A 15,120-nucleotide genomic window follows, 5' to 3' on the forward strand; every position below is an offset into this window, starting at 1 on the left:
GTTGCCCCGCGGGGGCAGGCGGTGCGGGCGGTGCAGGCGGGGATGCCTGCGGCTTTGCAGCCAAGGGACTTGATGGGGATGGGCGGGGCCGGCAGGTGCGGGGGAAGCCGGTTGCAGCCCCTGGATGTGTTCCCTGTGGCTCCAGAATGTGTCCCACCCTACATGTATCCCCTTGAGTATGGATACGCCCCCACAAGGGGTATCTGCGGGAGAGTATCGGCCACGCTGTCATTCCTCTGGCGAGAGAGGGGACCCTGCTTTCCCACAGGGAGACCATCTCAGTCCTGCACTTCCCCAGAGCTGGCCCAGCTGGCTGAATGGAGCGTGGGAGGGGCAGGCAGAAGGAGGAGGGCAGCCCCTTTGTGCCCTGAGCTGCCAAGTCCTGCAGGGAACAGCCATTGGCACTCCCGTGAGAGGTGACCACTGAAGTTAGGGCCTGTGGGTGCAAGGACCCTGCACCCGACTTGTGAGTTCTTGCTTATTGCAATGAAGCTGAGAACCAGTGAGGGCGAGTCACAGCCAAGCAGTTGCGGGGTGCTGCCAGCCTGAACATCCACCAAGGCCGGTGGGTAGCTATCTGGTACCTGCAGATAAGGACTCTGGGGCCCAGAAAGGTGGAGAGACTGTCCCCAGACCTACAGCTGGAGCTGTGAAGAGCATGAAGGGATCCTAAGCCCATGCAAACCCTTGGTTTGCCCTGAGCTGCAGGTACCTCTTTCTGGTTATGGTCTGCCTTGGGAGGTTGGGTTTTCTCCAGTGGCTGTCTCCTCCTCTACCCTCTCTGGAAAGACCTGGTGGGAGTGGCCCACCCCAGAAATTCAAGTGGCCTTGCTGGGAAGGGGGGCGGGGTTCCAGGCTCCTCCCAGGGCCCCAGGTGCCTGAGTGGGAGGAAGCTTGATGTTTACCTCTCTTGGCAAAGAGGAGACCCTAGTGGGATGCACAGGAAGTCACCCACCTCCACCTGCTCCTGGGCAGGTAGGCTCTGATGGCCAGCAACCAGCGAACCCTGGTTGGGTAGGACAGGCCTGAGCTCACTGGGAGATATGCTACATGGTGGGGAGGCCACGTGAGCAGGGTGCTGTGGCCCCAGAGGTGCTGCAGGGACAGCAAGTGACAGCAGCAGGCACAGGTGTCCTCTGGCTTCCTGGAGGTTGCCTTCAGGGAATGAAAGTGAGGAGTCTCCCCTCTGCCTTAGGGCTGCTGCCAACTGAGCTGGGTCCCTTTCACGCTGACGGCCTCTGCCTTACTCTGGGTTGGTTTATTTAGCCAGCACTCACACATACATCTGTGGGGAATGGAGAGTGTGTTGTACCAGGAATGGGGTAGAGTGAGCATGGAGATGGAGCTCTGCCCCTTATACAGTGTGACCTGTGTAAATCTGACGCTGAGCCTCAGTTGCCTTGAATGTGAAGAAGTACCAGCCCACCTAGGCACACTATTGAGGAAGGAAGGAGATAGAGGTGAGTGACAGTGTCTAGCACGTGTCTGGCACACAGTAGGTGCTCAGTAAATATCTGGCCCATCCTGCAGCCACAGCTGGACCCCTTTGGCACACCTTGCTGCTCCCAAGGAGCGTGGTGTGGGACAGTGTCTTGAAATACCTGCAGGGCTGCAGGGATTCCCTCGCTGTGTGGGCTGCCCACGCAGGCATCAGTCAGAGTCTGCCGGTCAGGACCTCCTAACGCCTGTCCTGGCTGCACCTGGGCTCACGCAGGGCTTTCTCTCTGCCTGGCTTTTTCTCTTGGTGTTCAGTTTGCTTGGGGGTCTGTTTTTCTAAAACCATTGCATCTTGCATGCTTGTTTTGGAAGTATTGAATCCTTCTGTTTTCCTTGGGTGCACAGGGCAAGGTGGTCCCCTGCCATGCTGGATGTGAAGAGCAGACAGGCTGCAGGGGCAGAGTGCAGCCAGCCAGGAAGGTTTATTAGCTTGTGGAGTGTGTCATCTAAGGGAGGCAAGAAGCCACCAGCCTGTGGTGCTTATAAAACCAAAATAGAAAATGCAGCGCTTGGGTGAAGGCAGACACAGGAGGATGGACAAGATGACTTCACTTAAGCAATAAAGAATTCAACTGCCCTGCTCTGTCCTGTGACCATTTAACAAGGCCCTGAAATGCAAAGATGAGCAATGCTAGCTGCATTCTCTTAAGGAAATTTCATTCCAGTGGGAAAGAGACATTGCAGATAAATTGTCAAATAAAAGGTAGAAAGTTCTGGTTCAACTCGGAGAACAAAGTGTCACCGGGAAACTGAAAATTGAGCAATCTGAGGAGGAAGCCTTTCAGAGGAGGACTTTTTAAAGGAGAAGCTTCCTGTGGAGGAGGCCTGTGTGAGAGGAGGCCTTCCTGAGAAGTCCCTTCTGAGGAGCAGGCCCTATTGAGGAGAAGACCTCTGGGGAGGAGGAGGTCTCTGGGGAGGAGGAGGTCTCTGGGGACCAGGGCTTTGGGGAGGAGGCTCTTCTGAGGAAAAGACCTCTGGAGAGGAGGAGATCTCTGAGGAGCGGCCTTCTGAGGAGGAGAACTCTCGGGAGGAGGTCTCTGAAGACCAGGGCTCTGGGGAGGAGGCCCTTCTGAGGAGCAGGCCTTCCTGAAGGGAGGCCTTCTGAGGAGGAGGTATCACCACTGAGGCTCAGGGGGTGTGAGAAAGCGTGTCAGCCATGGAGGAGAGGAGAGGCTATTTCAGGCAGAGGCTTGGCCAGGATGCCTGAGGAGAGCGGGGCTGGGCCTGGGCAGGGGCTGAGGCTCCCTGAGCGGCTCTGGCCAGGTGGGGGCTCTGTCACAGCTGCGTGGGTCTTGCTCCCCTGCCCTCTCCCTGGCTTTCCCATCAGAAGTGGACACTGTTGGTCAGGAGCATGTCTCCAGTACAGGAGCATTCANACAGGGTGGGTAAGAAGCTGGCCTTCCTGGCAGAGGGAACCTCAGGCAAAGGTGCAGAGCCAGGAATGGTGTCACTCAGCGGACTCGGCCAGTGGCTGCTGGGGCTGAGCTCAGGGTAACTGGAGGTGTAGGCGTGGGGGAGCTTGAAGCCGAGGCAAGCAGGCTGGGACCTCCTGAATGCAGGGCAGCAGTGGAGGGTCATGGAGACAGGTAGGAAGGGCGCCAGGGGAGGAAGGGGTCACCGCAGGTCCAAGCAGACAAGACGGTCATGCTCAGCAGTGCCATTTACACCAGATCCTGAAACCTGATTCTTCAGCCACAGAATTTCTTAATAAAGTATTTAAGATAGGATAAAACCAAAGTCTGTCACATGTGATGAGAAGCAGAGTTGATCCAAGGCCCTTTTGTTTTAGGGAATGTGCGTGTTACACCCAACTGTTCACACAAGTGTGTATTCCCTGTGCGTGTTACACCCAACTGTTCACACAAGTGTGAATTCCCTGTGCGTGTTACACCCAACTGTTCACACAAGTGTATATTGTGTTGGGGTCACGGAGGTGGAAAGGTTGGCGCCCCTGCTGGAAAGGGTCCAGTGGAGGAGGGACATGCTGGGAGTCACGGCAGAGTCCAGGCCAGGCTGGTGGTCTGTCGGTAGGGGTGACATGGGCTGCTTGTCGTGAGCCCCTGCCCTGGGGTGCTTCACTGAGTGCTGTGGCACCCCACACAGCGGGTCCTGGCATAGATCCTGCTGTGCAGGTGAGGACGTGGAATACGGGGTTAGGCAGCCCTCGCATTGAGACCACTGCATCCAAGTTCACCTGTATCCTGTGCCCACCCCATCACCACTCAGAGGCTGGGTCAACAGGCCGTGGTGACAACATAGAAGAGCAGGCCAGGACACAGCAGTGGAGATGGAGCCTGAGCACCGCAGGCCAGGAAGAGGAAGGGAGACAGCAAGCCTGAGAGGCAAATGGGGACCTGGAGTGACCAGGCTGGCAGAGGAGCTGACCACACATGTTTAGGATCTAAGGGAAGCAAGGCAGTCTGAACGGCTGGGACCCACAAGTATGGAGCCATGGAAACGAGGGGAGGAGGCAGATGCAGCCAGGAGGGCGAGTTTGCAGAAGCCATTCTAAGTGGGTGCTGCTCTGGGAGCCAGATTGCAGGAGGTGAGCCGTCTAGGGAGGGAAGGGACCCTCTGCAGGAGACTGAGCGTGGGACCAGGGAAAGGCACACCAGGGAGGCTGATCCCAGAACAGGTCTGAGGTTGCCCCCGGAGACGGCTGATGTAGCCTGGCCTGGAGGAGGAAGAGGTGGGGAAGGAGGCACAGGCTGAGAGGAAGGAGCTATGAAGGTGAGGCAAAGACAGGATCGTGGAGATGCAGAGGAGGGAAGCCCAGGGACCTGTGCTGGAGCCTTTGATCTCTCCTACGTAGGAAGGAGAAGCTTCTGCTGAACAAGAGTGATGGGGATTGTAGGCTTGAAGAGGTGGAAAGTTTCCCAGTGGCTCTGTGGGACGAGCCAAGACAAGATTTAATTCCTAAAAGCCTTTTTGGCGAGTGATCCAATTCCACTAGTTAAGACTTCTTACAGCTTGGGGGAGGGTCTAGAGGGAAGAAGGCTGGGTGGGGTTTCAGGAGGCTGGGCTGCTCTTCCTGGTCCCCACTTGCTAATGAATAAGTCAGATGAGTCTCCCGCCTCCTGAAGCCTGGTCTTCTCTTTCTACTATGGAAGATTAGATCTTGGGCTGGCTCTTTTTGCAGGAAGTTCTGAGTCTCTTAAGTGACTTATTCATTATCAGAGATTGGTTTATCTGATTAAAGCCCTTCCCTAGCAATAGACAGCAGCACCCGGGAGGACAGAGACCTGGGACAATAGGAGATCTCCATCTGCGAGTGTGTGCATGTGTACATGCAGATTCGGGCACTGTCAGGGGTGGTTTGGATAATTGAGCAGAGAGTGGAAGGACCAGCTGCATGAGTACAACTTGTTCCATGAATCTTCAGCAGCAGGAAGCCACCTCAGATGATGAGTTGGCATGAAAAGTACAAAAGACCTCAAAGAGAAGCTGGGCAACATCCCAGCTTTGCCCAGGGGCCTCAGGTGCTTTTGGGTTAAACCTCAGCATGCACTCATGAGCTCAGCCGCGTCACCCTCCATGGCGGATTAAGCCTGGGAGGTCAAGTTCAGCACTGTAAGACCAGCCCCACTTTGGCCCTTGACTGGGCAAGTTCAGTCCTGCCTTCAGAATACAGGAGGACTCTGCTGAGTACTTGCCATCTACTTGACAAAGCAGCATTTCTTTCTTCAAGAAAAATTGGAACTATCCCCTGCCATTGGCCTTGACTTTCTGTTTTCCCTTCTTGTTTCCATCTGATGTTCCACCAACCAAAACCAGGAGACAAGCGTTGTCCCCACCTTCCTAAAGGGCCTGCAGATACAGGGGGCAGCCTTTCCCTCGGGGGCTGCCCTGCACTTGCTCTGCCCTCTGTAAATCCCTGGTGGCCCGTGAGTCACAGCAGCCTGCACCCCAGTCCACATGGGAGTCAGAGGATGCAGAGCTGCTGCCTGGAAAGGACAAGCATTGGAGAACCGTGTGTTTGGGTGTGTGTGGGTCTCTATCAGCACCCAGATGTCACCTGGTCTGCACCTGGTGAGCACCTACTGTATGCTCAGACCGCCATGCACCCTGGACATGAACACAGTGGAGTTCCAGGAGGTGCACAGGCCAGGACTAGCAGGGCACAAGGATGACAGCTGAGCCTGAGAGCTCACGTGTTTTCAGGGCAAGCACTGAAACTCACTGCCCTGCTCCCTCCTGAGAGCAGACACCGACACCGGCACTTCCCCAGGTGCTGATGGCCTCACCCAAAGCTTCTCGTGACCCATAGTTCACCTGAGTTGTGTAATTCCAGGATTGTTTTGAGCCCACAGCATGAGGACATCTGGAGCCATTTGGAGACCTCTGTGGAAGCCAGGGCGAGGGACATGCCAACACAGAGCCTGCTCCCAGAATGGAGGCAACAGCAGGCAGGTGGGCTGGAGAAGGCCGCCTTATCCCAGCTCTCAGGCTGCTTCAGGTGGAACTCCCAGGGGATCCTCACTCTTCCCCCCAAAAGCAGTCTTCTACCTCCCAACTTTCTGTCCTCACCAGGGAAATGTTTCCCATGAAAAATGCTAATTTCATTTTTAAAAATGGCTTCCCAGTGGCAGTTTCCTTCTGTCTCCACACACCATCTCCAGGATCCTCTGGAGGCAGCAGTTAGGAGATAGCATCTAACCTTCCTGATCCGGTCCATGTTTCTTCTAATGGGTCATCAAAATGAATTCTCTGCCTCCTGGGTCTTGTCATCACATCCTGACAGGGACAGCTCTCTGTCTGTGCCTTGCACCTGTCTACCTGACCTACTTGTGCTGGTCAGCTCGGGCATGCCCCAGGATGGATAGCTTCAAGAAAATTGTTTTCTGACAGTTCTGGAGGCTGGAAGTCCAAGATGGAGGCGCGGGCAAGGGTTGGCGTCCAATGAGGGCTCTCTCCTGGCTTGCTCACCTTCTCCTATGTCCTCCCTGGCCTCTGTTTTGTTAGTGTGCAGATAGAGAGCGATTGGGTTCTCCAGTTCCTCTGCTCCTAAGGCCCCCACCTATCAGGTTAGAGCCCCATCCTTTGACGTCTCTTAACCTTGATTACTTCTGCACAGGCTCTACCTCCCCATTCAGCCACCCCAGGCATCAGGACCTCAACCTGTGAATTTGGAGCGGACAGTCACTCAGCCCATGACACCCTCATTACAGGACAGCAATCCCAGCCCCAAAGCCCACATGTACTCCAGCTGTTCCAGTTGAAAAATGAAGTCTGACCTCTGCAGACCTGATGTCCCTATTTAGCACTGCCCAGTTCAGACTGAGCTGCTCTGCACTACTACCCTGATGAGCTCTGAAAGGGAGGAGGAGGAAGCTCTCCATTCTTGCTCATGTTTTGGGGTGGGCCAGACCTGGGTGGAACTGCTTCTCAGCTGCTCACCAACCTGTGACCTTAGAGATAGTAACTCTGAGAGCCTCCGCTGTCCAATCTGCAAGATCTGCAAATGATCATCCTGACTGCCGCCATCGTGGTGGGGGGTGTGACGTAGGACCTCTCCCAGAAAGTGGTGCACATGCTGTGTGCCTAACCAGCTCCTGTCCCTGTTTCCCCCTCTACTCCATCTGCTCTGCTCGGGGTCAGCATCCAGCTTCAGTTGTCCATAGACCCCTTTATTTCCCTGGGACCAGTGCTAGGCAGGAGTAGAGATGAGGCCTCAGCCATGTATGAAGAGTAGCAGTGTTTTCTGAACCAAGGTCCAGGAATCCACACAGACAGTCCAGCAAGGGTGGGTGGACGTAACAGGTAGGGAGATGAGACATGAGGATTGCCTTTGGATATGAGGGAACGAGGTGGCCCAGGACTTGTGATGATGCCTTCTGCCAACCTTCCCTTTCCTCCACACCACTGATTAAGAAAAGAGGGTCACACATAAACTCACTGAACAAGTATTTAATGAGTAGATGAGAAAAACAAAACCCAAAATGCATTTTGGGAAAATAAATTATATTTGCAAAAAATCATAAGCAAAAGCTTTCTTCCAAAAACTCCTCATCTTGAAAAAGCTATTTAATTTGGTTTTATAGTTCTGTAAAAGCTATTTGGTTTGGTGGCCAGGTCCTAAGCTGTTGTATCCATTGGTGACCAATAAATGGAAAATCGTTCTTCAATCCTTGTCTTTCCCTGGGTAGTCCAGGAAAAGAAAGAAATGTGTGGGGTACTCCGGTTCCCTGAGCAGTTCCCGGCTGTGTCTCCTGGAGATGGAATCAGAAGCTCTGATCCTCTAAGATGTGGGCTCTCTAAACACTGGACTAAGCACATCCTACAGGGAAGAGCTCTGCCTTGTGCAGAGGTAGATAAAGATCGGAGGATAAGTGGCCTAAAATGTAACTAGTCCACCCAAGAAAATATGAATATGAATCTATGCACTTAACATACGTATGTTCATAGCAGCATTATTCACCATAGCCCAAACTAGAAGCAACCCATTTGTCCTGATAGATGAGTGGATAAACGATGTGGTCTCCATGCAATGGAATACTACACAGGCCTAAGAAGGATGAACAGTTAACATGTGCTACAACATAGATGGACCCCAAAGACACTTTGCTAAATGAAAGAAGCCAGAGGTGGGAGTCTGCATGTCTGTATGAAATGTCCAGAATACTCAAGTTTTAGAGAAGGAAAGGAGATCTCAGTGGCCTAGCGATAGAGTCTGGCAATAGGGGGCAGGAGGACTCATTCTGGAGTGATGGAACTACTCTACATCTGCACTGTAGTGATGTTTTTCTCAATTCTGTGCATTTGCTACACATCACTGAACTGCACCCTTAAAATTACTGAATTTTATGGGATGAAAATTATACCTCCATAAAGCTATAAAAGTATCTGTGTGGGTCCTGTGGACGCAGATGCCAATTGAGAGGCCTTTCCCACTCTTTGCTTACTAGAGACTCGCCATGCCAGCCCGTGTGTCTTTGGCTCTAGGACCCCTTACCCTGAGGACAGGACTCTCTCTAGAGACTTCTCCATGGAGGGTGTCAGCAAGGACCCACTTGTTCCCAGGGATCTGGTAGAAGAGCCATTGGTGTTTTCTTGAAGCACGTAAGAGCCATTTTATAGGCCATTTCAGGAGACAGCAAATGATTTTCCAACCTAAATAGCTTTCTCCTTGTAGAAATGGCTTCCACCACAGGGACATAAGAAGCACCCAATTTGTCATTTTCTCAGGGAAAAGCAGTGGACGGTTCATGGACCCCAAATGGGCTAGTGGCTAGGCTAGACCTCCAGCTCACTCTCTGTAATCTGGACATCGCCTCTGGGTCCTGCTTCTTCTGGAACAGAGTGTGACTCCTCTATACGTCCCCTAGGGACTGGCATGGAGCGTGACTGTGGGGGAGGTGGGACTGACACCCAGTTTGCCTGGCAGCCCTCAGGATTCTGAGACAGCTCAGAGGGACTCGTGAGCACAGGCTTGGTGACGTGTCACAGTGCAAGGAGTATCCCTGTGCAGAAGAGGGCACGCCCCCCCCCCACTTATACATACACACACACTCACATACACACACTCTTATATCACACACACACGCTCACACATACACTCACACACCAACACACTCACATACTCTCATACACACTTCCAAACACACACTCACACATTCTCTCTCTCTCTCTCTCTCTCACACACACACACACACACACACACACACACACACATACTCTGGCAGCAGTTCTTAGAAGGGCCCACCTGCCCTGCAGATGTCTGGGTGGATTAAGTGACCGAAACAGAGCATCTAGCGGTGTCACAGCTACAGGGAGATGCTTTGAACTGCACAGAGTATCTGTCAGCGCCACCGTTGGGCCAGAGGGTGTGATCTGTGTCTTGCTCCCAAGCTGCTGCCTGCAGGAAAAGAGTGAAATTCAAGGTACAAGAAGATCCTAAGCAGATGGTCTGCTAGCAGAGCAGGTGGAGAATGAGACCAACGTGACACAACGGGACTCTAGTCATACACTAATGGCCAGAGAGCTGTGTGAGGCTCATTCATATTGATTTCCTGGAGGCACTCTGGCTCTAATGGAACGAAATCAAACAGGTAGCACTTGACCTGAAGCTTAGGAGGGGGAGTCACAAAAGTTTCCTGCACTTGAAGACTTGAGAGACTCTGAGGAGGGATAAGCCCTCCTTGCCGTGACTCCATGTCTGAAACCTGTTTGGGCATTACCTGGACAGCTCATTGAAGGTGACTCTGGAGATGGTCCAGCGGGGGGAACATGGCCTGCGTTTCAATGGTGGATAAAAACATGCCTGAGGACTGTTTGTTGTGTCGCTCTTCCATGTTTCAGCCCTCTGCTTGCACTGCCTTCCCGAAGGAGGGCCTGTTGACATCTGGATTTGCTCCTGTCCCTTCCACAAACCTGGCAGTTTCTCCTGCTGCATGATTGAGCAGCCCCACAGGGCGAGGTGGGGTCCATGATGCTCGCTGCCCCTGGGCAGGTCACACACGCTCTGACACTGGACGCGGCTCCTCCCTAGTCAGAGCCTTTCTGTCCCACCAGGCTCAGCCTCGCCGCAGCCTCCTCTGACTCTGGTCACTAGCATCCCAGGGCACACCGGCCATGCTGTCTTCATGACTGCTCGTTACGGTTGTGGTTGGAAGTCTCTGCATTTTGCACATAACTGTTCTTTATTCTTTTGTGGGTGCATCCTGTCACCACCACCCCCGCAGTTCCTGAAGGACAGTGATCACACGTTGCGCTTATTCCTAGACTAAAGCTCTGAACACACAGCAGATACTTCCTGCCAATCTCCTGTCCAGTGGAGATGTTCCTGGGAGTCGTTACTACACACAGCCTCGAGAGCTTTATAAAGTCTGTGCTGGGGTGTGTTAGGTTAAATGACTGCAGGATGGAGACAACGCAACTTCGGTTTTGCTGAGTGAGTGGGTCTGTGTCCGTGTGTCCTGCACAGGTCTGCTGATGTGTCCTTGTGTCCTGCACAGACAAGAAACTATAGAAAATGCAACAGCAGCAGCAGCAGCAGCAGCAGAGAGAGCTCTCTTATTATAGGTTGCTTTTCATTCTTGCTTCTCAGTACTTTCATAATGTGTTTATAAAGAACGTTTTGTATTTATAGAGGGAGGAGGTATCTGGAAGTATTAAGAATATGTGAGGTGATGAAACTGATATGTGATTATTATTATTATTACAAGAGACTCAATGCAGTGACTGGAGGGTTTGCAATGAATTAGGTTTTGTTGTCTGTTCCTTTTTAAGGGTCTGTTCCACTGTTTCTCAAAATGTGTTCCAGGGTACACTAGGATCTACCACAGGTGTTACCCACTTAACTAAGATAGCAGGCAGGCACTCGGGCTATAGCAGCCTCCTGGGAATTCACCACGTCTGTGCCCTGAAGATTCCTAGAGCAAAGAACCTGTCAGTTCTATTTAGTGTTTACCAAACTTACCAGCAGCCACGGACTCCTTTTCTCTTATCATACCTATTACCTGTGTTGCGCATTTGAAAACACAGTTCAATCTTACATGTTATTTTTTAAAAATATTTATTTTTTAGTTTTAGCTGGACACAATATCTTTATTTTATTTTTATGTGGTGTTGAGGATTGAACCCAGCACCCTGCACATGCCAGGCGAGTGCACTACCGCTTGAGCCATATCCCCAGCCCATTACATGTTATTTTTAAATAAGAGTTATAAGTTTAGTTTACAGAGTCTCTATTTTTTTGTGCATTGTTGATATTCCCTTGATTGGAGGATCGGACAGGGCTCAAGGATAGGGAAAGGCTGCTCAAGTACAAAGCCATTTTAGCAACATAAAATTACAGGATCAGTGGCTTTCTCCTTCCCTGTGAATGCAACATAGCACCCGCACTCAGGCCCGTGTCCTAAAGCTTAATTTGCCATAACAGCCCATTAACTGAGGAAATGTGCCCCCAGCTGAATTTATGCAGCCTCCCCCGGGGTCCTTAAGTGGGGGTTTTGAGGGGAAGGCCTTGTCTTCATCTCCAATTGTCTTTCCAGGGGAGCTCAGGGCGGGGCTTCATTGAGAGAGAAAACTCCCAGCCCCCCACATGCACCCAGTTATCCAGTACTGAAGGGCTGCAGAGGCTGATCAAAACTGGCAGGTAATCAGGGTGTACACTGAATCTGTGTGCTTCTACCTGGAATGGAATTTGCCTTAAACTGTGGGAATTCACCACGAGCAAAGTTAAGAAGTCCTGGTGGGAGGTCATAAAGCGGAAGGCTGGGACTCGTCTTTCTGTCTCCTGTGCCCCCCCCCCCAACAGCTGCTGCAGTGACAGGCAGGTGTCAGCAGCTCCCAGGGGAACTAAACGCTTGGTTCTCGAGGGCTTCAAGGTGGATATACACACACGGGAGAACCAAGAGATTACATATTACTAAAGCAGAAAATGAAGACGAGAGAAACCATGTCAAACAGGCTTCAAATCAGTCCTTGACTAGTCACATAGCACTTGATGGTCTTTGACTAAGACAGACACAGTCCAGGCTGGCAGTTAATGACAGGATTAGTGAACACCCACTTAACAGCCTATGTTGAACCAGGATTTTCCCCATAGAACTGTTTCAGACAGCATACAAAATTTGGTTTAATGTTATTAAAGATCATGAAATGACCATTAGGTTTAAACGATGTATAGAGACCCTCATTTTCTGTACCCTGGAATGAGGTGCTCTGGCAGCTGGGTGCCCATTCAGCTCAGTGCCGGGCAGAGCACACTGGGGCAAGTGGGCTGCCCCCTGGAAGGCCGCCTCTGTCCATGGTGACTCTGACACCAGCCACAGCTCTGTTTAACTTTCCAGCCGACTGACACACACACAATCATGAATGAAAAGCAAACAGTGGAAAATAATGCCTTTCACCTCCTTGCTCTCCGCTGGCAGCCTGGTTTCCCCAAGGGACATAGCTCTATAATGGAGTGTCCTGTCTGTGGCCTCTCACACACTAGCTGCCAGAGGCTGCAGTTTTTAAGTAAAGCTTCGAAGTGGGACCAGAGTCCATCCACAGGAAGCTAGTTCAGCAGATGGAGAAAGGGTCTGTGGTCTCTGAGCATTCAGAGTAAGAGCAGGGGCCTGGTGAATGTGCCTGTCAGTAACAGGCAAGGAGCTCCTGTCAAGGCAGGGGACCCTGTAGAGGTCAAGGCATGCTGCCCCTGGGTAGGAAGCCCCTCCCAGGGCTGCCCAGCTCTCCGCAGCCACAGCATGCTCTGAAGTTTCCCAGATCCAGGCAGGTCACCTGTTGGAATCAGGTTCTGGTTAGGAGCCTGGGGAAGGCCTGAGACTGCGTTTCCAGCAAGCTCTCAGGAAATGGGGCAGTGGAGCTGGGCTGGGTCGGCTCTTGGCACCCAGCACCTGGCTCTGGCGCACAGGACACGGCAGCTGCCCTGCGCCCCGTCCCAGTCTGCAGACCCCGTCCAGGTCTGCAGGCCGTTAACCGCCTTCTCTTCCCCAGGGGAGGAGCGTCCCCGGGAGCCCCTGGGCCCGGCGGAGGCCCAGGCGCCGGGCGGGGCAGAGGCCGGAGGGAGGACCAGCCGCCGCCACTGGACGTGCTCAAGGGCGCAGTTGCACAAGACGTTCTGGGGCGTGGCCGTGGTGCTGTGCGTGTGCGCCTCCTGGGCTGGCTCCACGCAGCTCGCCAAGCTCACCTTCGCCAAGTTCGACGCGCCCTTCACCCTCACCTGGTTTGCCACCAACTGGAACTTTTTGTTCTTCCCGTTGTACTACGCGGGGCACGTCTGCAAGTCCACCGAGAAGCAGTCTGTGAAGCAGAGATACAGGTAGGCCCTCCTGACCCTGACCACCTGTCCCAGGCAGTCCCGGGCCACTGGCCCAGGTGGGGGGTGGGAACCCGGGACAGTCTCAATGCACCTGCTCATTCATTCACTGGGCCAGGACCAGAATCCTCCTCACCCTGGCTGGTGAGCCTCTGCCTGCACCTCCATCCCGCAGCCCTACCAGCTGCTTCCTTTCTGTGAAACAGGAGTAGGCAGTACCCTCCAGAAGTAAGGAATGGAGCAGAGCTCCTTCCAGCTGGGGTGAGGACCTGGAGTCCCTGGAGCCAGGTGCCTGGGAGCAAAACATAGGCTCCTTTGGTATGTGATTGCAAGGTCTTGGCGTCTGCAGTGTGGAGACCAGAAGCAAAGCAGCTGTGGACTTCGTTGACGTTATTTTCTCATACATTGCACATGGAATTGATGCCCCTTTCCAAATAAGCCCAGAATCCTGATCCCATCTCAGTCTGCAACAGCCCCCGACTCCTGGCCCCAACCCTCCCCTAGAGCCCCATTGTTAGTGTTGACCCCAACTCCTCCAGCTGATAGTGCACCTCATGTTGCCCAGGTGGAGAACCATGTGGGCTGTCAAGGACTGGCTCAAGTCTGTCAAAAACCCCAAGAAAGACTGCTGGCCAAGGTGTCACTATAGGCCCTAGAAACTTGTCTTTTATCAGTCCCAGAAGTGAACAGAAATTTTGAGGTGATGACAACCAGTGCCTTCTTCCTCCCCACGTCACCCCACCCCACCCCAACACATACCCTTACAAAATGGCCAAGTCCAGTCGAATGTCCACTTCAACCCTAGCCCTGTCCTGAAGTTGCCCTCCCAAGCCACAGATTAACTAAGCCCATCACTGGAGCCAAAGAGGAAAGTGGTTTGGAAATGGAATTCTAGATTGGGATCAGAATTCTCTTAGGAACTCACCATTCTGTCCCCAGAGACTGGAGATGCAGGTGCCATACTCCTTAAAGGTCCTGGCTCCTTTAGAAGACCAGTTTGTAAAGTAGAGCAGGAGTTCTGGAGGAGCAGACCCTGGGGAGCCACCGTCAATCAGCTGAGACACCCAGCTAGCCTTGCATGTCCCCTCAGTGGAAAGGGTTTGGGGCAAATGCTGGGGACAAGGCATGCGGGGAACACTGGCCAGGCGCTCACGATTAGACACTGAAGTCAGGACTGCGGCATCCTCAGGGCTGATTTCAACCAGTTGCTCAGAGCCAGCCGGAAATTGCCAAGGAGGCACTGAATGCCTCTAGCAGAGGCCTGAGAGCAAGTTTCATGCCCTTTCTCCACAAAGAACTAGGGGAGCAGAGATGGAGGCCCCTTGATGACATCAGCTGCTTCTGCTGGAAGGGCCTCTCTTCAACAGTAGCCACTGATGTGAGCGGGAGCCATGGCTGTGCCTGGGGGCAAGGCTGGCACTGTGGCCACTTAGGGCAGCCCCAGCAACATTTAGACTGTTGGGCTGGAAACCACACTTAAGGAGTGAAGCTCAGTGGTGGTTGAAAGGTCAAAGTAGGAAAAAAGAAATGTCACTGAAGGGGCCCCATTTTGCATGAAAAGACATCACTCCTTGACTTCAGTTGGTGCCTTCCTGTACAAAGCATCCAGAAAGAATTCAGAAACCCTTACAGGGACTGGTGTGTTGGCTAGAGAAAGTGGGGGAGTGTGCAGAATCCTACCTTGATTAGTGAAACCACTTAAAACTGAGCCCAGTTTCTCTCACAAAACTCAGCTCCACTTCCCAGTAAAAATTTTTCTAATTGGAAAGATTTTCCCATGGCTGAGGGGAGCTGCTCATTTTCCAGTCAGGTTTGGATATTTGGTGAAGCCATGCATGCCATGAGAGGGGTGAAGAGTC

The 15,120-nt window shown here is 52.7% G+C and overlaps 1 protein-coding gene across 2 annotated transcripts in view; it reads left to right on the forward strand.

Annotated features, from left to right (window-relative positions):
* Slc35f3 (solute carrier family 35 member F3) overlaps positions 1–15,120 on the forward strand; it is a 236,150-nt gene that overhangs the window by 156,336 nt on the left and 64,694 nt on the right. For both annotated transcript variants that reach the window (XM_048800380.1, XM_048800381.1), the window contains one exon: positions 12,940–13,264. In XM_048800380.1, coding sequence (XP_048656337.1) covers positions 12,940–13,264 — 325 coding nt within the window. The remainder of the gene's footprint in view (positions 1–12,939; positions 13,265–15,120) is intronic.

Source organism: Marmota marmota, unplaced genomic scaffold (genome assembly GCF_001458135.2).
Source record: "Marmota marmota marmota unplaced genomic scaffold, marMar, whole genome shotgun sequence".
Classification (NCBI taxonomy): Eukaryota; Metazoa; Chordata; class Mammalia; order Rodentia; family Sciuridae; genus Marmota; species Marmota marmota.